The following is a 22,880-nucleotide window of genomic DNA, read 5'->3' on the forward strand; positions in this document are numbered from 1 at the left end:
CGGCTATTTATAGCAAATTCAACAAAACTCTTTCCATGTTTCGCCATGGGAAATTACTGCATTTTTTATTCCTAATATAAACATCTCCAATTTATTTGCTTGTAGAGCTAAAAATATTAGTCTCAAAAAAAAAAAAATTTCCTTTAAAAACAGAAAAAGAAGTGCAACAAAACTAATCACACATTCTCTCAGTGTGACTGGCGCCTTCAAACTTAGTAAGTAAGTAATTCTAAACACGACAATAACAGTCCCTTTTTGTTTATCAGATGTCCTTATATGGTTAAATATCTATGTGCGTATAAATATGAAACACCCAGACACACAAGTGAATGATTTATTTGCCAACCCATTAGCAAAAAGACACTGCAAAGAAACCTCAGTGTCAACAAGGAAGCAGTTTTTGTAACCAAAAAATTACCAAAAAATATACATATACGAGCAGTAAATATTGTCAAGTAGTTTGAATCCCAAACACAAGTTTTAAAGCATTATTGTGTGTACTGTGTGAGGGCCTTCCTGTTGCTTCAAACAAACAAACACACTTCCATTCAAATGTATCGTATGTTGACATTTTCAAAATAAGCAGCAAAACATAAATGCTAGATGGCACAAACTCTGTTTGACATTGAAGTATTTTTGTCATCTTTCCAATATGTCCACTTAGCCCTCATTAAGGTCAAAGGTGGCATCTCCCTCTCCAAAAATAGCAACTGCTAATAACTGCAAACACAGAGCAGTACTTTGCAAGTACTTCAGCCTTTTACTTAGGCATCCCTGACATTCTTGGCTGTCACATTCCGTCATTCAGTCTTCTTATCTGCTGTTGGTCTGAGGAAGAAGGCAGGTTTGGTGCAGCAGCGGTAGCACAGAGCCTGAGGCACCAGAGCATACAGGATATTGAAAAGCAAGAAGACAGACTGGCCATCTGCAGGGACTCTGTAGGAGAATGGCGTCCGTGTGTGAAGAGATGCGCCAATATGAGTGAACTGTGCCTGTGAAGTGAAGCAGAGAGGGAGGAACAGGAAAATGACAGTGATGAGTAAAAGGTTGCAGTTAACTTTTTATGTAACAGCTGCATGATGATGATGTCTCACTGATATCCAAAAACAGACATCAAACTCCTCTTTTATTATACAAAAGCAAAAGTGATTTAGTTTTTAAATAAAATCTTGCTGGGATTTTATAAGGGAAATTACCATTTTTATATGAGGGAAAAAATACAAACTAAGATAAAGTCTGACCTTTAATCCAAAGACTGATTTTGTTTTGATGTGTATTTTTCTGTTTGAGTCCTCTTTAGTGAAAGATTTACTTATTTTCCCAGATTTATCATTTTCCTGTAGGCTATTTAAAATGTATTACATTGCATTCTAGTCCAATTAGATCTTGTTTAGAGTTTGTTTCCTTTGTCTTTTCTACAGTTAAAGCTGATTTCTTTGGTTATTGTGCTGAGTGTCAGTGCAAAAGTGTGAATCTAGAGGGAAATAATTGGTGCAATTATTCAAATGTGCAATATTCTTTTCAGTAGCTTAATTCACTCTTTTATAATTAAAAAAAAATATCTATTCTTCTGTTGTACATTGGAGCATAATGTCCATATTTCTATATTACACATTTAGTACTTTGTACTTACATACTTAGTATATCACACATATTTTTATATTTTTTACATATTTAACATACTAGTGTTAAACAGTGTAGCATAATGCACATCTTTTTACATACTTTTATCAACCTTTATATTCATACTTCTTATTTCTACTTTCTTATAATTCTCTATCATGTTTCACAATCTACCCCTATGGATCACTTCTGATTTTTGAAATTTTCTGACACCAAATCCTTGATGCTTGCTGATAAAGGTATCCTATCAAAGTGCCTTGAAGCAATCTTTGACATATCTTTACATTACATTACATTGTTTGCATTTTACAGTTCATACAAAGGAATAATTAAAGGAAAACACAAGTAAAAAAACAACATTAGCCAGTGGTGTCAAACATGCGCCAGAACAGGGGCCAGAACTGACCCGCCAAAGGTTAAAAAAGGGGGGTTGAAAAAGAGGTTGTTATTTAAACCTATTTATAGGTTATCATGCAATGGTTTTACTGGTCCGGCCCACTTGAGATCAAATTAGGCTGTATGTGGCCCATGATCTAAAAATGAGTTTGACACTCCGACATAAGCTCAGGGGACAATTGTTTTATGGTGGATTGTTCCTTTAATGGACTAATGACCGGTTAAACCTGGATAAATTCTGGTACTGTCACTCCTACTTTAGTATTTTTCAATCTAACAGACTCTCACCAGTTACCTTTTCATAAAGAAAGAAACTGAGAAAAAAGACACATGGCACGTCTCATAGCAACCACAGCCAGCGGAGCATCAGCTCTCCTATTAATAGCCGAGTTGAACAGCTGACATTTAAGTGAATACCTCCATTACCGCCATTCCTCTTGGTCTGAAGTCAGCGTCTGCCCTTATCCCGCCGATGAGTGACGTGCCAGCCTGCAGCTCAAACACAATAGCTGCTTTGTATTGTTAGGCTCTGATTGGCACACTAGTTGCTCCCACCGCTCTTCACAGTTTCCATCTTTAGATGTAAACAGAGAGCATATATGACGCTGACTCAGACCATATCTGTTCATGCCAAGCCACTTGTGTTTGACTGCACTGAAGAATAACCTAAACAGAACTCAGTACACAATATGCTAGAGGAGTACGTTTGGGAACAGCCTTGACTTGGCCAGATGCCCACTCTCGGTCTTGCATTGATTCCCACATGACATCATCGTTCCAGGTAGATATGTCATGTGGGAAAAGATCTTGCCCAGAACTCTTCCCTATGATTACAAACACTACAATATGTTGATATTTTGGCTATCATTACAGCGGAGTTGGTCTATAAGAAGGGTTAGAGATTGATGGCTCAGTATTACCTTCAGTGTAGCTTGGTAATATGTTGTTAAATTAAAGACATCATCTACAGGTTTGGTTTCCTAAATGTTCAGTAATTCTGCTAAAATTGACACCTTTAGAAAAATTAATTCACTGGTACATGACAAATAAATGCTTTAGATATCTTTCTGAGACCCGAAGTTTTGTTTGATATGCATTTCCAATTTCTCCGAGCTATTTGGGATCAGTAGGACCCAATGAATATAAAAAACTAAACATTGCCAATGATAATTAAGTCCCAATATCCTCCAACAGGACAACACTAAAGTCATGTCCTCAAACAAGTACTTCCTAATTAACAGTGTCTTAGCTTATTACTTTTGCTTAAATTGGTCAAATTTGTTGCCATATCAAACTACAAACATTATAAATCATAAATAAACAAGTTTCAACCATAAATGTGATCAGGTTTTGGACCTTGTCCACTTTTGTGCTGGGATCGGCTGCAGACTGACTTGACAGAGATGGCTGCCATCTTGTTTTACGTGGATTAGTGTATTGTGCTCTTACTACCACTAGATGGGATAAATAGTGTCCACGAACAAGGACAACAGGTCTAAGTGAAGTAGAATTAAGTATAAGGTCAAGTAAACCCAAAATGTGATGTCCTCATGTGAGGACACAGGGTCTCAGGGGGATATTTTTGTCTTCAAAATAGGTTTTAGGATTTCTTCTTTTACTACAATAATGTAGATAAAAACATAAGATAGCAAGAGTGAATAAAAGTACAAATTAAATATATACAGAGGTTTTATTAAGAAATAATGTTTTCAGAGGAGATTTACAGGTCCAGGTTCTTTACCTTGGAATGAGTTGTTTATATCTACATAAGAAGCGGTCCTCTCCCATGGAGTTTGCCATGCTCAAGATGGGTTCACGTGGCAGCTGAAGAAGTTCAACCTGTCAAAGATAATGATGGAGCACTTCTGCACTGCCATTACTGAGTCCATCCTCACCTCCTCCATCACCATCTGGTATGCTTTTATCACTGCCAAGGACAAGGGCAGACTGCAGCGTATAATTCACGCTGCTGTGAAGGTGATTGTCTGCAATCTACCGTCCCTTCAGAACCTGAACATTCCCAGGACTCTGAGGCACGCAGGAAAGGTTGTGATCGACCCCTCCCACCCGAGACACAACTGGTTGAACCACTCCCCTCTGACACAAGGATGTAGGCTGCAGGGCCTGGGACCCCCACAGCTATATTGTACATAATATTTGTTATGTTATTGCATTTGTTTGGTATCATTTTGTAGTTTTTCTTGACTGTTAAAGTCTTTTTCTTTATCTTTATTTCCTTTTATTATGTTATTCTATAGTTATTGTACGCAAACACCGAGGCAAATTCTTTGTAAGAGAAACCCTACTCAGCAATGTCTTTTTCTGATTCGGATTCAGTTTCCAGAGTTGGTTGAGTGAGGGTTAAAAATACCAAGCACTGACATTAAAGCGAGGAATAACCTGCAGGACGTACCTGTGCCAGTGCCCCCGAGTGTACAAGAGTCAGGTCTGGCATCCACTCACATCCTGGCACCATCAGCCCGTAGAGAGTGATGATGTAGTATGGTCCGGAGTACAGCATGCTCACCAGCATCTGACAAACACGGATAAAATGTACTACTTCAGAGATCTGAGTAATGACAGTGTCAGTGTGGAAGTTTGGTGTTTATAGCTTCGCTGAGTTACCTGTACTTTAGGATAGGCTGAAGGGTCTTTCAGGTAAGGCTCATAATGTTGCGTGTAGCCCTGATACAATTTGCCGGAATAGTCCAGAACAACCTAAAAAAAATATACAGACGCACTCTATATATGAAATGTTTTCTCTGCTACCATGCACTGGGCAATTGATCATCTTTAGTTTTCTTACCAGGCCTCTGAAGACACAGAAAGCAAAAGCATGGATGAGGTAGATGACGAAAAGTAAGTCTTGAGGTCTTTGGAGTATACCTTTTCTTCCTTCCCTCTGGATGTCCTGAGAAAAAGCAACAACATGATATTTAAAACTGCGAACTCTATCACATACGTTCTAGCTCCACATACCAGCTAGTCATTATAATCACTGCCTTACAGTCAACTGAGCATCCCGTGTGGAGGGCTGGCTGAAGACGCGGAAGCAGGCCCACACAGACACTGCGATATATAACATGTGGAGGAGGAAGAGAGGGGTCACTTGGGTCCCATATTTCCCTGGGAAAAGACAAAACAACATAATATCTCACTGTGGGGAGACACAAAGCAAAACACACAAAGACCAGTGGTTCCCAACTGGTGGGTCGTGGTCCAAAAGTGGGTCATGGGTCCATGCCAAATGGACCACAAATGACTCACAATTGACAAACTAGCCCGATGACATGGCCAAACGCAAGTATGATACTGAATGTATTCAACTGTGTGGACCTTGAAGCAATGACTAAGGAGAAATCTGGACCAGTTGGGAACCACTGTTCTAGACTACATTGTAGTTTTCTCAGAGGAGGTATGTACAGGGGGTTACACAGGCTACCCTACACTAGACAGCTAAAAGCAACCCATTATTTTTAGTGTACTCACCCACAGCATTCCCAAGAATGTAGACTATGGCACGCATGAGAAAAGATCCCACCCAGTAGAGTCCAATGGCTCGGTAACTGTCCCTGTGCAAGGCATGAAACACAGCCATTGTCAAAGTCAGACGAACACGTAGACAGATAGACAGAGAGATAGACAGATAGATAGATAGAGGCGGATATATTATATCTTACCCCCATGTGATTGCAGCAATCATGAGCAAATACATGAGGTAATGCACACAGCCATCCCAATAGGAGATCATGTGCCCATGTGCTGTATTGATGTGTGGATCTGCCTGAAACACAGGGTAGATTTATCAGCACAAATGTGTGCAATGCAGGACAACTCACAACCAGGACTCGCAACCCAACACTTGCCTCTCTGAGGTAAAACGTCACAAATCCATCAATGATGTTGTCCTGCTCCAGCCCGATGATCAGAGTCACCACACTGAGGAATGCAAACACTGCATAGACTGCTGGGAAACATGCATACTTTAGTTTTATCTGAGTAAAACTGCACAAAATAACACATAACTCCCTTTTTTTGATTAAAAGTCAGACAGGACATTAAGATGTATGGCCAATGATTTAACTTTAAATCAATATTTCTCATTTACGACTACAAAAATTAAAAAATGCTTTGGTCTTTACAAGGAACGTGCATTTGTGTATTCGTACCATAGAAAAGAGGATCTGCTGGAGCCTTCTTCTTGAGCATACAACTCACTGAAATGGCCAGGACGATGACTGTTGAACACCCAGCGAATAGGAAGGCTTCAGCACTAAATGCAATGTAAAAAACAATTCATACGTATTTTTAAAAATCTGACAAGTAATCTTAGAAAGAAAAAACTGCTCCACTGGTGCAGTTTTTTCATAGCAGAGCATTGTAGGTAATAAAATAAAAGGCTTATTGTCACTCACCTGTTGCTGTAAATGAGGGAATTAAATAAATAGCAGATGGGGATGGACATCAGGGAGAGCACGAACACTCCCGTCCCTGCAGACGCGCTCATTGCGGACCAGGTTTGAGCGATTTGTCTTGTAGGAGAATTGGAAATGTAAAACCAATCAGCCACTGAACTCTCTCCTTTTGAGTCTGCGAGCCATGTCTGAAGGAAGGAGGGGAAAGTCACGATGTGTCCAACAATGTAAACAAGGTAAGGTACAAACTCATTCAGCTGCAGCAGGCATGCTCTGTCTTGCTCTTCTGGTCTTTCTCGCTTCCACACTCTTGCCTCTGTCTCTCTTCCTCTACCTCTCTGCCTCCTACCTTCACACACATATACACACACACACACACACACGCACACACACACACACACACACACACACACACTTGACCGGCTGTGACGGAGGGTCTTATCGCAGCTGTATGTGATAGACGAGCTTGCATTATAGTGTTAGAATGACTATAATTGGTTTATTTTTCATCATTATCATCTGTAAATAGACTCTGAAGGTTTGTTTATGTTCTTCAGTGAAAGTGAAAACTCTGACATCTGGCGGCCGATTGAAGAACTTCAAGCAGGGAGCAGGATGTAATACTTAATTTAAACAACAAGCAAATGATTTTAATTATAAATATAAATGTAAAATGTGTTTATTGCATGTGTGTACTTTTACATATATCATTGATGTATATTATATGTTCATTATCTGATTTAGAGATAAATAAATTCAATAAATTATTGAATAAAAAGGTACTTTATATTGTGGTCACCAAAACTGACTGTTGAAATTTGAAAGGGCACTACTTTTATTATTTTCAATACAGTTCATACAGATGCAAAGCCTATATATTATTGCTGACGTGTTTGTTTATTTATGCTATGTATTATTATTATTAGATAACAACAACTTTAAAAGTTAGTTTAAAAATAGTGTATATAGTCTAGATTATATAAAACTTTTCCTTTCTTTCTATGCAATCATGAAGATATACGACTGTTTATCCTCATTCTTCCTCGTCCGTATATCAAATTCTTATTATGGCAAAATCGTCCATCCACAAATGTTAAAATATTAACAAAACAAACATTTCTTCGTCTCACATTTGAAGGAAACAGGACATTATATTGCCACTATCTTATAGGCTGTACTGTATTTGTAATGTACATCACATCTTTATCTTGATAGTTAGATTATTTTGTTATCTATTTATTCATCTTTTGTTTTAAGTCCTAATTGCATATTTAGTGCCTTTCTGCTCTCTCTCTTGTCACTTTTGTTTGTTTGTCTTATTTTATTGCAAAATCAAATCTTAATTTACAAATAAAAACAAACTTTGCTTTGGTGCACACTGACATAAATGGGCCATTATATTGCTACTATCTCAGCCCCCTTAAATAAGAACGTTAAAATATTTTATACTGTATTTAACATGTACATCATATCTTTATCTAGATATTTATTTAGTAATTTATTAATTCATTTGTCCTTTGTTTTGAGTCTTAATCACGTATATAGTGTCTTTTCTGCTCTCTATCTCGTCACTTTTGTTTGTTTGTCTTATTTTATAGCAAAATGAAATGTTAATTTACTAATAAAATCAAACTTTGCTTTGCTGCACATTGAAGTAAATGGGCCATCGCATTGTTACTCTCTCATCTTCCTTAAATAAGAAAGTTAAACCATTTTATACTGTATTTGTAATGTACATCACATTTTTATGACCAAATTATTATTATTATTTCTTTCTTCTTCTTTTTTTTGTATTGAGTCTTTATTGTGTATATATTGCCCTTTTTGGCCTGTTTCTTGTCACTTTGGTTTATTTATTTTATCAAAGCAAAATTAAATGTTAATTAACCATTTTACATTTAAAGTGCTATTTTATATTTGAAGTAAATGAGACATTATATCAGTCAAAACATGTTATACTGTATTTGTAATAGCTGTATTATTATCATATTATAATTATTATTATTATCATTATTATTATTATTTAGTCAACATAACTTTTTATTACATATTTGAGTTTTTATTTCGTATGTATATTTTTCTCTTTTTTTTTTTCTTGTTACTGTATTTTTGTTGTTCTTGACCTCAGCAATAAAGTTTAATTTTTAAAAAAAAAACGTGTTTTGAAGGAAGTGTGCGCCTGCGTCATTTCTGGAGAGACGCAGCTAGCAGGTAAAGCTAGCTAGCTAGCTAAACATCAAAGAACATGGCGTCCGCCGCGATGGATACCACGTAAATAAACACCGACACAGACGCTGCGGTCGGTGTAACGTTACTTCCGTGTGTCGTTAACGGCGCATCGTAGAATAAAGAAATAGAGGCGTGCCGTTATGGCGACCGGGAGCAGCGGCGGCGGCAGCTTAGCGTCAAACCATGACGGTCAGGAGACAGCATCCAACTCGGTTCAGTCGGTTCAGTCTGGATCCGCCGCAGCCGTGCTCTCTAACGTGCCAGCTTCCTCCGGTCCTGCCCGGTCCGCCTCCCCGCCTGTGCTCGGCCTTCACCGGGAGCCCATGTACAACTGGCAGGCGACAAAGAGCTCCCTGAAGGAGCGCTTCGCCTTCCTCTTCAACAACGAGCTGCTCAGCGACGTCAGGTTCATCGTGGGGAAGGGCAGACAGGCCCAGAGGATACCGGCCCACAAATTCGTCCTGGCCGCTGGCAGTGCCGTGTTTGATGCCATGTTTAACGGGGGGATGGCCACGACCTCGGCTGAGATAGAGCTGCCTGATGTGGAACCAGCAGCCTTCCTCGCCCTGCTCAGGTAGGACAGGTGGTCACCATGGTACATCCCAGTGCTCCCAGTGTCCCATGTTCGTGATATAACGTTACATTAATATTGTACGAGATGGAAGCTTCAGCTGCAGTTTGAATGGTAGAAATCCGCCCTTGCAGTCTGGAAATATCAAGATAAAACTGGTTTACCAGCAAAATTAAAGGCACACGTTTCAAGAGATAGGTGATGGGTGATTTCAACACTTTGACCCAGGGAAACATAGACTGCTGAGAACATAAAACCCTTTATACGGTCTTATTTATGTGCCATATTTAGAATATATTAAGTTGGGGACCATAGGATCATAGGAACCGGATACATTACGCCCCAATTAGTGGTTTATCTGCAACATCCAGCTTCAGCTACATTTGAAGGAGAGTATAATTTAGTTATTGCACTGTACACTGGGCACAACAAAATGGATACACCCTGACAGTAACTGTGGATAGATTTGATAGTATAGCTTTCAGATCATTAGATTTAAAAGCAGTACTAAGTATAGTACAGTGCAGAGCTGAATTAATTAGTCGATTAATGCATTAGTAGCTGATCAACAACCAAGTAATTTGCAGTTATTCTGATAATCAATAACTGTTAGTCTTTTTTTCTGAAGCTAAAATGGCTCATAGGCTCTGATTCTGCTACTTATTTCATGCAATGGTGATTATGTCTAACTTAAAATATGTCACCTTGGGCATTTGTCACTATCTTCTGACATTTTATAGACCAAAAATCAATAATTTAATCAAGAAAGAATAAGCAGATACATCTATAATGAATGTCATCATTAGTTGATTTGTCTTTTGTGCCTGAATATGGGCTTGTGAGATTTTTAATTGGGACATTTTGCACGGACACCCCTGGATTAGTGAGGTGTAATCTTCATTATGTATTACCGATTCATTTTTAATTTGTCAAAACAGTGTAATATTTTTCATACTTCATGTTTTCTGTGGATCTTTAAAAGTCTTAAAGGGCATTGAATTTATTAATCTAAAAATATGGCTTCAAATGGTATGAAAATGTCTTAAATCAATCTTTCAAAAATCTTATAAATGGTAGGATATAGGAAGTCGTAGTATTGTTATTCTTAGTTTTACACTGTATTTTAAAATCTTAAAATAATCAAATCTTTTTTTTTTCATAATTTACTGACTACCTCTCACATTAACATCACGTCAGCATAACAGGACCAACAACACTCGTATATGTTTGTGTCTGGAATTCGCAGAGCAGAGGATCCACGATCTGCTACCCAGCTGCCACTTCACCCTGGGGAAGTGTAAATTTTATGAATACTGAGATTTTGCAGCATTGCTAAAACCGCTACCGTCAGTGCACACCAACCTCTTTGTAATTTATGATGAAAGTTTTTCACACTAGATACAGTGGAATCCCACAGGCAGAGTGAGAAACGCAAAACCGCCAAAAAAAACTAACACTAACAAATGCAACTTTTTCCCATTTCTGTTCTACCCTCATCTCCGCCACAAGAGTCATGTTACATGTTACAACATTTGGGCAAAATTGTCCCTTATCTCTTTTTTTTCCCTTTAATCTCGATTATTGTGAAATGTGTCTTCAATTTCAGTCCAAGTGGTGTTAAAAAGTCAAAGAAAGTCTTAAATCTAACTTGCCTTCAGCTGCAGGAACCCAGTGCTCAGTACACATTGTTCCTGTTGCACATGGAAGGATGGTCTGTTAAATAACAAACATATTGTCGGGTGAAAAACATTGTGTGTGGAGCTGTATGTGAAATAGAGTTGAGCCAAAAGTCAAAGATCTCTGTGTGCACAGGAATGTTCAGATACAGTAGCAGCAGTTTCAGGAACAGGCAGGTGCCGTGTGATTTAGATGAGACTGAAGATGAAGTCAGTTTCATGTTTTACTGCTCAATGATGTTGATTTTAAGGGCTGCAGTTTGTGTCAAGTTCATACTAAAAGAAACTTAAGCTGTTTTTTGTGTTGCTGATTTTATTTGTAGAGAACGAGACAGGAGAAAAAGCTCTGTGTTTGCAATGTAACACAAGTTATATTAATGTCTGACAAATGTATCACCAACAGTATTTTATATTTTGGTGTTTTTCAAGTCCATGTGTGTGGCTAATGTGCAGCCCTAGTACACTGTACTTTCAGAATATTTTTCCCACACCTAGGTATCCTCAGAAATGTTTTTGAGTGCATTACTGTAACACTTAGCGACCACTCAAAGTGCTTTACAACAAAAGCAACATTTACTCACCTGTGATCAAAGCCACCATGCAAGATAAACATTCACATGTTTACATGCACGCTCACAAGCAGCTTTGACATGTAGTGTACAGGTTTAATAAGAGAAAGGAAGTGTCAAATTTTCTGAAGACAAGCAGCTGTATCTCAAATTGGCGAAATGATGATGTGTCTGTCTGATAAGAGAGTAAGTAAACAAGACTATAAATCTGTCCGACAGTTTTCAATTCTCAGTGCGACAGACAGATTCAGCAGAAAGAACTACTGAGGCTTTTTAAGGAACACCGACTTTTTTAACGGCATCATCTCCACTGTGTAAATGAATTTCTGCTTTAGCTGTGATCATGCTGCAGATAACAGCCTGAATATCTGACATGACCGTACATGTGTTTTGTTTCCTCTGTGCAGGTTCCTATATTCTGACGAGGTCCACATTGGACCGGAGACTGTGATGACGACCCTGTACACGGCCAAGAAGTACGCGGTCCCTGCTCTGGAGAGTCACTGTGTGGAGTTCCTCACCAAGCACCTCAGAGCCGACAACGCGTTCATGCTTCTCACTCAGGTTACTGTCACGTCTGCTTTATAGCACATCAGGGTTATTACAGTTAACTAAAAAGTAAAACTAGCTGTGAAAAAACATTTTAGGTAGCTGAAGTTAAAATAAAAACTAGACTTGACAACAAAACTAAAACTTTAAAGATATTTTTGGGGGCATTTTGCCTTTTAATGGGCAGGACAGGTAAGCATGAAAGGGGGAGAGAGAGAGGGGGATGACATGCAGCAAAGGGCCACAGGCTGGATTCGAACCTGGGCCGTTGTGGCAACAGCCTTGTACATGGGGCACCTGCTCTACCCACTAAGCCACCAACGCCCCAACAAAACAAAAAATTGAAACAATGTTGTTCACTTTCAAAACTAACTAAAATGTGATAAAGAATATACAAGATATTTCTTAAGTTTTAGTCGTCGGTTTGGTCAAATTTTGTCAACACAATCATCAGGAGGCATTTGTGCATACGTATATTGAGACTAGTATGTCTACGTGACTGTGCCTCTGACAAACACCCCACGTATTGTAATTAAAGAACTAAACCTAATACTGAAACTAATAAAATTAAAAAAATATAAACAATAAAAACAAAACTGAAACGAGCAAACTCACTCTGGACAAAAAACTCAAACTAAACTGAATTAAAAACAAAAAATATACACGAAATAAAAATAGAAACTGATGAAAAATACAAAACTAAAATAAGACTGTAGTACATACATGATGCTTGAACTGTCTGGCATTAACCTCTGGTTTGACACCTTAAATTTCACGTCATCCAAATTAGTTTGAAGTAGGGATGGGCAGCACAAGCAAAAACACTATTCGAAAATCGTGGCAACTATTTGACCGAATGACTGCGGACATTCCTCGCGGAGTCCGTTCCGCTTATAGTACGCCCGAGTATGTTCGGGCCTGTAGTCTCTGCATGTTTCTCCTGTTTGTAGAAGAGCATCAAACTAGCTGGTAGCCCATCTCACACCGCTGTAGCAAAACTATACTGCCCTCGTGCAGTTAGGAGCTGAATTGCATGTCAAATAAAGGGGGGAAATAAGACGGCGAATAGTAATAGTCGCATTAAAAAATCGATTTTTCAAAAATAAAACGACTATTCGAAATTCGAAAATCGTGACCCATCCCTAGTTTGAAGAAAGGTATTCGCACATCCAACTGTCTCAGATGCTGGGGCGTTGGAAAATATCACTCGAGTTTTAGTGACACTAATATTTCGGTCCTCTTGGATGTTAACTCGTGTTCAACACTTGGTTAATCACTCTAGACGAAGGTCCAGGAGGGCCAAACTCAAGTGTTGAACACCGAAATGTTGGTGTGATAAGTGGTGAATCTAAGCAAGAGCAGTGTGTGGCAGTTTCTGTTCAAAGACTTTATCCAAATTACTAAATTCATATTTATCTCTTTAGCCCCAGAGATATTAGATATACAGACACATTCAGATACTTTTACAGTTTTCATGTGCAGAGGTCACTGGATCTACTTTCTATCAAAGAAGTAGTCCCTATAAAAACCATTAACATTGATTTCTGGTGATTATCCAGACCAACTGCGACATTATTTCTGTAAACACAAATTGCTGTTCAGTTTTCCACATGAAATATTTTGATGTTTTGAGCAGCACTAATAAAATGCCAATTAACCTCAGTGTTACTGGGATGGCAGCAGAAACTGTTTGGCCAGACACCACCAGGGGGAAGTGAGAAAATACATTCACAGTGTTTCAGGTAAACCCTTTAAAGGCAAAAGGCACCAAAATAAGAGGATTTGACAGCAGAGCAGCGATACAGGGTTTCAATAACAGCTTGGGCTGTTTTTTAAGAGTGTTTCCTGGAGCAATATAGGAAATAATGTAATAATAGTTTTGCCCTTTTTGTTTCATCTGCTGGAGACTGACAGCAGCCCGTACAGTGGAGCCATTTTTCTTTCTCTGTACCTTCATCAGACCGTCTCCCAGCCATTGATGGTTGTGTTTTTATGACATTAGCGTTTCTATTTTTGGTTTATGCTGCCATTTGTTTGGGTTCAGCATTCTGTCCTGATGCTTCAGGCTGCATGCTCAGCTGCTTTCTCATCAGAAACCACTCCCTGTTTTTTCCCCTTTAACAACACAGCAACATAAAGAACTGTCATCTGAAAACCACCTAAAGCAACCCAGAGAAATGAGACAGTGTGGTCTTAATTATCAGGGTCGATGCTCGGTTATTCATTTAAATTTCATCAGAATTTTATGAAGTTTGTTTAAGCAATGTATTTGCCAAAAAGGATTTATTAGTCATGAATTTATGAGACTTAATTATGACTTAATGACCATATTATTTCCTCCAACATGTGTTTGTTTGATCTTACATAATGTTTAGTAAATTAAGATGATGATTTTTTTCCTTTTACAGCTTTTTAAAAATATTTTGGTGCATGAAATGACAAATACAGACCAGAGGTGTGGACTCCAATCAGACTGAGTCTCTAATGTAATGACTTTTAGCCCAGTTCAGACCAAAGAGTCGCGACAAGAGGAGTTGAAACAGGCAACTACCTGCAATAAAATCCTGCCGGTTCACACCAATGCAACTAGATGAGACGGTGTATCATCTCTATGCAACAACTCTCTGTACTTCTGTTCTGTTTTCCAGCTTTTCAGGTTTATTTTGTGGCTGAATATAATTTGTAGCATCTTAAAATATGAATGAGGATAGTGTTAGTGAGATACTGGCTGCAGTTGCATTTGTAGTAGTGATGAAATGGTGAAAAACAGAAACAAAACAAGCATCAGATGGACTGTATTCGTAATGAATATGTTATGTTATATATTCACTGTCTTTACTTGAGACTTGAGATGTACTTGTGACTTGCAAAACAATGACTTGGTTCCACCTCTGGTATCATCTAACAGATACTAACGTGGTTTCTTTTGTGCTTTCGTTACAGGCAAGGTTATTCGATGAGCCTCAGCTTGCCAGTCTCTGCTTAGACACCATAGACAAAAGCACTGCGGACGCAATAAACGCTGAGGGCTTTACAGATATTGACCTCGGTATGTGAGACTCCTTGACCAAATATTTCCTTTTCTTTAGCTGTTTGGATGTGAAATGACAATTATTCTGTGTGTTTGTATGTGTAGATACTTTATGTGCAGTGCTACAAAGAGACACACTCAGCATCAGGGAGAACCGCCTGTTTGGGGCAGTGGTACGCTGGGCGGAGGCCGAGTGTTACAGACAACAGCTTCCCCCGACCTCAGAGAACAAACAGAAGGTTCTGGGGAAAGCCCTCCCGCTCATCCGCTTCCCGCTCATGACTGTTGAAGAGTTTGCTGCAGGTAAGTGCACCACACAAATAGAGCTCATTTCTCTTACTGTAATGGTACTTTTTTTTTTTTCTTTTTTTTTTTCTCTCTCAACACTGTACTGACCATGTGAGCCAAACATATTCGTCATGTTCCTGATGTGTCCATACAATTCAAACCACAGAAACCAGCTTGATATTCTTTCTTGTGCAACAGGGCCTGCCCAGTCTGGAATATTGTTCGATCGGGAGGTGGTAAATCTGTTTTTACACTTTACAGTAAACCCCAAACCACGGGTCGACTACATCGACAGGCCCCGCTGCTGCCTCAGGGGGGAGGAGTGCAGCATTAATAGATTCCAGCAGGTTGAGAGTCGATGGGGGTACAGTGGTACCAGCGACAGAATCAGGTGAGATGACGAGTATCTGTGGTCAGTCGTTAATCTGAACTCAAGTACAGTTACAGTTTTTGTCTAATTGTCTCTGTGTGTCTGTCTTCTTCTGTAGATTCAATGTTAACAGAAGAATATCCATAGTGGGTTTTGGCCTGTATGGTTCAATACATGGACCCACTGACTATCAGGTCAACATACAGGTAACTTTTAGCATTAAGGCATAAGTCAGTGTGTTTGTGATGGAGAGTGAGAATATAAACGTGTATTTCTACTCCTTTTTTCTTTTTTTTCCATTTAACAAAAAAAGGCAACTGTCTCAAAAGTACAATGTAATAGCAAAATCAACAAAGCTCCGCAGCTACGCAGGGTATTTCTAAAACACAGTGTATAGACTCATACAAAAGTAATCCCTCTCAATCATCACTCATGGCCCGATAGAGGTGTGTGGCTCCCTTTTGAGTGGATTTTCGCATTTTTCTTCTCAACTAGTATTGATCGATGTACAGGTGAGGTCGGCACAAGCAAGCCCTCAGAAATAGTGCTTGACTTTGAAGCCAATTTTTCATAGTGGCCAAACTGTGGATTTACAACTTCGAGGTCTGTCACGTGATGCCATGGGGCCCAGAAAGACGTTTTCCCATAGGCTTACAATGTGAAAGAGATGTCCATTATTCAGTTGGTACATTTTTTTGAGCATCAACCTCTGATTTAACTATTGGAATTTGATCCATTTAGTCCAATAACATTTCAGTGTTGTTTCAGTATCCCAAATTCATGATAGCAGAGGGTTATTATTATTCATTTTACACCCGAGAAGTTGTACTTTTTTGGCTTCAAGTGCCACTAACCAACTTTTATAGGATCTAACAGGGCCCCGCCTCCAATGCTGTATCTACGTCCACGCTCACATGACTTCAGCATCGCCACGACAATGAGGTAGCAAAGCCGTGTTGGGCATTATGATGTTCTGTTGTCTCATTGAGCCACCGCCTTTTTAAGATATTTAATAGCTTCAAAATTCTTGAATTGAAAATTCAAGCTTGCGGTAATCACAGACCTTTTTTCAGATATCTAACCTAAAATCCATTGACCTTGAGACGAGGGAACTGGAAGTGCTATAATCCTGACTCATATTTGGGTTTTAGGACTCATTCCTGCAGCACTGTGTCACTGTAAACACCTCAGATTTGTTCAGTGATTTAAATATCAACCGTCAGTTTACAGAAATAACTCTTAAAGCCTAAAATGTCACAGTACTTTATTGATGTGAAGATTACAGTTTGTTGATTTATGGGCCATCCTGGTGATCTAGAGTTTCAAGACACTGAGCATGAAATCACAACAACATCCCTATGCTTCAGGTATGACCTTTGTTGCACGTCATCCTTCCCGTCTCCCCTAATTTCCTGTCAGAAAATTCACGAGTGAGTGAACGCAGGAATGACCTCTCATGTTCTCTACCTTTGACGTTTGAGCACAGTGCAGTATATAGTGGGTAATAAATTATTTCTGGCGCAGGCAATACTTTCAGATACCAACCATAAAAGTACATTAGCACACAGCACCCTGCCAGCTGTGTTTTAACAGCTTGAAGTTGTTTATTTCTTTGCACCTTGTTGTTCATTCACTAAAGGCATTGAACTGTTCTGCAGATTTTAGAGAGTGACAAACGCATTACACTGGGGCAGAACGACACAGGTTTCAACTGTGACGGCACAGCAAACACGTTCAGAGTGATGTTCAAAGAGCCTGTGGAAATCCTACCCAATGTCAGCTACACTGCATGTGCCACCTTAAAGGTCAGTCTCAACTTGCTGTGTATTAAACTGTGTCCTAATGTGCATAAGTTATCTGTTCAAACCCAGATTAGGATTGATCTAAAGTCTGTTTTTATTGTACATCTCAGGGCCCAGATTCCCATTATGGCACCAAAGGGTTGAAGAAAGTGACCCAAGAATCAGCAACGGGGACCAAGACTACATTTTTCTTTTTTAGCTCACCAGGAAATAACAATGGTACATCTGTGGAGGACGGGCAGATACCAGAGATCATCTACTACACCTAGACTTAACACGGTGTCATGCAGGTACACTGAACCAGAGAGACCTCAGACTGCTGGGAAGACTGGACTGCTGGAGACAAACGTAGTGCCTCGCGATCCCTCGGAATGAAGAATGTGTGTGTTTGAGAGTGTGTATATATGCTGTACGTGCGTATCTGTCTATACAGTAGTGGTGTACGGACACGAGCAAGAATGTGGAAACAAGCGGAGTTGTGGGAAAAAAAATCACAGCTCTGGTGTGAAATAAGCTTTTTAGGGCATAAACTGTATCATCAGCTGTACATGATCTAAAAACTGACGTCCTGTCTGTGTGTCGTTGTCATTACGCTGCCAGCGCAGGAGTTAATCTAGAGTCAAACTCCAGAGACAGCTACCATTTGTTGGTCGGCGCCATTTCGTTTTGTTATTTTCTCAGTTTTTGCTGATGCATTTACCGAAAGTATAATGTTTGCATATTTTTTATTGTGCACTTTTATCATCTATTCAGCAGGTGTCTTTTGTTTTTGCATCGTATTAAGGATCCATGTGTGTTATGTAACTTTGCCAGTGGTACATGCTGTAATTTATGACTTCATGTTTGCTTAGCACTTCATTAAAATGTAAAAAAAATGAACACTAAAGGACTTTTATGGGTAAGTCATTTATGTATCATTCCTCTTTCTGTCAGTAGGTGATGCCAAATACTCCATACTGCCAGTTTATATGGGGAGTATCAGCTGTTCCCAGCATGACAGTTAAATCTGAGGAGTTAAGTGGTGATCAACGGGATACGAAAGGAAAATTATTTCTGTTACACAAATGCTTACTTTGCCTCTTTCGGCCTTTAATCATTAAAATGTGACAACCTGAGGGAGACAGCACCTTTCAAACAGTGATGGAGGAAGTAACAGTACCAGTGCAGCAATGTGAGAGTACTTTAAGTAAAAGTACAGTCCAAATGTACTTTAAGTATCAAAAGTAAAAGTACAGGTCACATGACTTGAAATCAGGTCAGACAAAATTTACAAATTCGATGACTGTAGTAGACTCAAAAGACTTGCAGCTTGGTTTGGAGTTAAACCAGGGTGTGTACAGTCCTTAAAACGTCTTAAAATGTCTTAAAGTCATTTTCGACGGGTCTTAAATATTTTAGATCACATTACCATGAAAAGAGATTTTGTTTTCTTTTACAGTAAACACATTAAACTGAAACTCACCCAACTGTTGTCATTTTCCTGACTGTTCATTTTGAACTGACATCAGTGTTTCCTTGGAAAGAGTACTTACACGTGTGTCATACACACACATACTGTATATATAAGGTGTATTTCCATTGCAGGTTTGGTCTTAAATGTCATAAGGTGGTATTAAAAAGGTCTTAAAAAGTCTTAAATTTAACTTGGTTTTATCTGTAGACTCTTTGTAAACGCCAGTGTCTCATGACTTAATTTGGACTTGAGCCCTTTGACTTGAAATTACTTGACACTTGAATACTTGAAAGGCTATGTTATTGAAATGTGTTCCACAAATCAGTTCATATCCTGAATTAATTAAAGTTAATGCTGTTCATTCCCAGCTAGTCTGCACTTAATTTCCCAGATGATCCACTTTCTTTGAACCATTCTGACAACATCCACGCAAGTTGCAAGAGATGAACATGGAGAACTAATGTTACATTACTAAGCACCAATTAGAAAAAAATATATATCAAAGACAATTTTGTGTGTGTGCAAAAACTGTGCTGTGGTCAGCAGAATGCATTTAACAACAGCAAAACTATATCAAAGTATCCCTTTACAAACTCCCACACAACCTGTGCAGTGTATAAAGTTTCTTTCATCTAGTCCAGGGGTAGGGGGGGCGGCTCTTCTGGCCCTCTCCCGTGGTTCCCTTTGGCTGTGGCAAAAAATTCTATGTACATTAATGATGGCTACTTCTTTAACATTTTAATTTTCATTTTTCATTGTCGTAGACCTTGAGGGATTCTTACATTCTCCATTGTGGTAGAGGTAAAGCCTATTCACAGAAAGCCTATTGCCTTTTACATTAAATTTAGCTGAACCTCAGTAGCAGTGGCTTGTCTTGGATCTCCCTGGCTAACCTAGCTATGGATTCCAGGTCAAAAAATTCTTTGAGAAATTAAGATTTAACATTGACATATTTGGTTGCTTTTACTGCCATCCCTGCAAAACTTTAGTACCAAACAATCATAAACAGCCTACTGCAGAGGAGCCAGCTTGTGGTAAAACATATCAATAAAGGCTCATTTAGACAAATTAGTAATGTTAATTGGCAAATTCAGACTTACTGTCACATTCATTATAAAGCTCAGATATGTTTTGCAGCTATTTTAGAGCTTTTTTGGCCAAAAATGGCTCTTTTGATCTAGTCGTATGCTTAGTACTTCCCAAACATGTGCATGTTTGAATTTAAAACTAAACTTAAAGTAAAACTTATCTACGTTCTCGTCAAAGCCTGACTCCAGCACTAAGGTTTTTTAGTAAAAAGTGCATGTGTTTAGGAAGTACTGAGCATAAGACTGGATAAATGAGACTTGGTTTATACTACACAGGTTATATGAGATTTGTAAAAGGCTGTTTTGATACAGTTTTGCTGTTGTTAAAGGTGGTCCCCAATCAATTATTAAATTAATATGTAAGCTGTTTCCATGGTTTTCTCTTATGTATGAGTATGACTAATTGATTTACAAATGGTCATGTTGTGGGTGAAGTATTCCTTTAAGTGGGACAATAACTATTTTAAGACAACACCGTAATCACCACTGTCATTTTAGCCTCAGTTATGTCGTCTTAAATCCTGACGCAAATCTCAGTGATGCTGGATTATTTCTTGCTGGATGCACTTTGTCCTTATCCTGAAGGAGAAAATAACCCAAAGCCATGCTGTCTGCTGAAAGCTGCGTCTCCAGCACAGAGATGAAGTGCTCTCAAATTTCATAATCTGTACATTCATATGAGAAAGGCGGTGGAAACAAGGCCACTTTAGACGGCTGTGAGTGGGCTTTGACGAGGAGAGTGATCCACGGAGGCTGTCAGGTGAGTCACTGGGACCTGAGAGCTTCTCCCCGCTGACTGCCCACTTAGACAGCCTTTATAATGGAAAAAAAAAGAAAAATCAGTTGGAGACAGGTTTTCACCACCCACCAGACACAAAAATGTTCAAAAAACCAGGAGGACAAATAGAGCGCAGCACTGACAGCTCTCTGCTCGTACCTGTGTTGTGTAAAAAATGTTTGAAGGCCTATAAAAAACACCGTGAAGCACCTTGTAATGTATTCCACTGATACTGAGGTATCAAAGTGACATGAAGGGTTTTCTTATAGCTATTAGATTACAAATCCATGACAGTGATTTGTGGTTTGCTGTGTGTTTTCTGTGTGTGTGTGTGTGTGTGGGTAGAGAGCAGCAGAATGGGCTGTCTCTCTCTGTTTGAGCTTTCTACTTGAACACTGACAGCAGGGGAGAGGATTTATGCCTCTGCTGCTTTTGACAACCTATGACACATGACTGTACAGGACTGAAGTGCTGCAGTCAGACTTACATCGCCATGAGCAAAACAGAGAAAGGCTTTTTTCTCCTCATTTTGCCTTTGTAGCACCTCCCTGTGTCCTCATGAGGGCAGTTTTATGGTCAAACTGATGAGCATCACATTCAAAACGGCCTTAAAATGAAGCTTCTCTGTCATTGTTAGCCTGACAAGCCTGCTATACATCTATAGTGTTGTATTTTATGATGTAGTTTGGATGTATGTTGAAAAAAACCACAATGGGAATAATGTGAAAGTCAGAAAACAGTAACACACACGAGTGCTTTAACAGCCATGAAATGAGTAAAACAGATTAAAGCAGTGATTGAACAGATGTAGGCTGAAGCCAGAGCTCATTACGCCTACCTTTCTCACAATCCTAAGAACATTTATGACCAACCTACACAGTCCAGACAACGAATAAGGAGGTTGTTATGCATATAAACACATTTATGGAGCCTATATGTTCACATACTCCATCCATTTACTGTATATATGCAGGATGCTGCCTGCACCTGCTCCTCAGATGGTTCTATAGCCCGAGTTGGCACTTGTTGGTGCACCAGTACATCCGCTAACACTACCAAGATATTGCTTTCACTGACTAATGCTAGTTCAATCAGGAGAGACTGGTTTTAATAGTAAAAAAGAATATTTATTAGCATGTGCACATAAGAATGAAATATGTGAAAAATCTTTGGCGATTAGACTCCATCAAGATGGTGTGATTTAAGGAGGGTGATGAATCCATAGTCAAATAGGGACTGATTAAAGCCCTGATTAAACATACACTGAGCTTCATTAAATTACTTTTCCTACTAATCTAGGCCACTCTATGTGCACAGCAACTAATGGTTACAACCCAGTAGCATATTACAAATTGTACGCAGTGTGTTAATGGATAAAAAGTTTATTACTATCAACTGAACATTTACTTTTGTCCACCATGTTTCTGCATATATGTCAACTTGTGTACCAAAATTGTTGCCAACTTTCCAAGTTGTCATTCCAGATTGATGGGGCATTCATGTGAATTTTCTCAGTTGGGAACTCATTTTTCCGATTTATCCGATACCACATGAATGCAGGGTACGTCCTCCTCAAGACTTTGATATGTAAAATTATTGGAGATCTCCTTGAAGATATTAAAGGTCCAGTGTGTGGGATTTAGGAGCATCTACTGGCAGAAATGGTATATCATATTCATAGGTTTGTTTTCATTTGTTTACCATCACCTGAAACTAAGAATCATTGTGTTTTCATCACCTGAGAATGACACGTTTATATCTACATACGGAGCGGGTCCTCCTCCACGGAGTCCGCCATGTTGTTTTTACATTATCCCAGAATGGACAAATCGATCACTGGCTGTGTATAGGGCCATTCACGTTTTTTGCATTTAGTTCTCCCACACACTTGGCAGACATGAGACATTTCAGTTCTGCTATGTGACCACTAGATGCCACTAAATCCTACACACTGGACCAGGAATAGTCAACTGGCTTTGCCCAGGGGCCACTTCTGCAAAATAACAGGCCAGGGGCCAGTTGATAAACAAAAAAAAAATATA

The 22,880-nt window shown here is 39.0% G+C and overlaps 2 protein-coding genes across 5 annotated transcripts; one reads left to right on the plus strand and one right to left on the minus strand.

Annotated features, from left to right (window-relative positions):
- Positions 1–320: 320 nt before the first annotated feature.
- On the minus strand, positions 321–7,015 carry LOC126390559 (transmembrane 6 superfamily member 1-like). Of its 3 annotated transcripts, none has more exons than XM_050044930.1 (10): positions 6,435–7,015; positions 6,189–6,292; positions 5,882–5,986; positions 5,700–5,799; positions 5,509–5,591; positions 5,027–5,145; positions 4,826–4,930; positions 4,645–4,737; positions 4,433–4,552; positions 321–992 (listed from the first exon to the last, which is right to left on the minus strand). In XM_050044930.1, exons 1-10 carry the CDS (start codon positions 6,524–6,526, stop codon positions 801–803), a joined length of 1,113 nt encoding a protein of 370 aa, XP_049900887.1. In that variant the 5' UTR covers positions 6,527–7,015; the 3' UTR covers positions 321–800. The 3 variants fall into 3 exon arrangements, with proteins under 3 accessions (XP_049900887.1, XP_049900895.1, XP_049900904.1); XM_050044938.1 differs by having other exon boundaries at positions 5,882–5,983; positions 6,435–7,010; XM_050044947.1 differs by lacking the exons at positions 6,189–6,292; positions 6,435–7,015 and having other exon boundaries at positions 5,886–5,983.
- A 1,558-nt stretch (positions 7,016–8,573) lies between these two features.
- On the plus strand, positions 8,574–18,401 carry LOC126390549 (BTB/POZ domain-containing protein 1-like). Of its 2 annotated transcripts, none has more exons than XM_050044920.1 (8): positions 8,574–9,237; positions 11,887–12,043; positions 14,972–15,077; positions 15,165–15,362; positions 15,609–15,738; positions 15,836–15,923; positions 17,376–17,522; positions 17,630–18,401. In XM_050044920.1, the coding sequence occupies exons 1-8, from the start codon at positions 8,804–8,806 to the stop codon at positions 17,786–17,788; spliced, it is 1,419 nt and encodes a 472-aa protein (XP_049900877.1). In that variant the 5' UTR covers positions 8,574–8,803; the 3' UTR covers positions 17,789–18,401. The 2 variants fall into 2 exon arrangements, with proteins under 2 accessions (XP_049900877.1, XP_049900866.1); XM_050044909.1 differs by having other exon boundaries at positions 8,576–9,237; positions 15,546–15,738.
- Positions 18,402–22,880: the final 4,479 nt, after the last annotated feature.

Source organism: Epinephelus moara, chromosome 1 (genome assembly GCF_006386435.1).
Source record: "Epinephelus moara isolate mb chromosome 1, YSFRI_EMoa_1.0, whole genome shotgun sequence".
Taxonomy (NCBI): Eukaryota; Metazoa; Chordata; class Actinopteri; order Perciformes; family Serranidae; genus Epinephelus; species Epinephelus moara.

Excerpts from the sequence above, each read along its gene's own strand:
- LOC126390559 (XM_050044930.1), bottom strand. The coding sequence starts at position 6,526 with ATGAGCGCGTCTGCAGGGACGGGAGTGTTCGTGCTCTCCCTGATGTCC. Across the intron at positions 5,987-6,188 it reads AGCAGATCCTCTTTTCTATG|CAGTCTATGCAGTGTTTGCA; the intron begins GTACGAATACAC and ends CATGTTTCCCAG. Across the intron at positions 5,800-5,881 it reads GTTTTACCTCAGAGAGGCAA|ATCCACACATCAATACAGCA; the intron begins GTGTTGGGTTGC and ends TGTTTCAGGCAG.
- LOC126390549 (XM_050044909.1), top strand. The coding sequence starts at position 8,804 with ATGGCGACCGGGAGCAGCGGCGGCGGCAGCTTAGCGTCAAACCATGAC. Across the intron at positions 15,739-15,835 it reads GGTACCAGCGACAGAATCAG|ATTCAATGTTAACAGAAGAA; the intron begins GTGAGATGACGA and ends CTTCTTCTGTAG. Across the intron at positions 15,924-17,375 it reads ACTATCAGGTCAACATACAG|ATTTTAGAGAGTGACAAACG; the intron begins GTAACTTTTAGC and ends ACTGTTCTGCAG.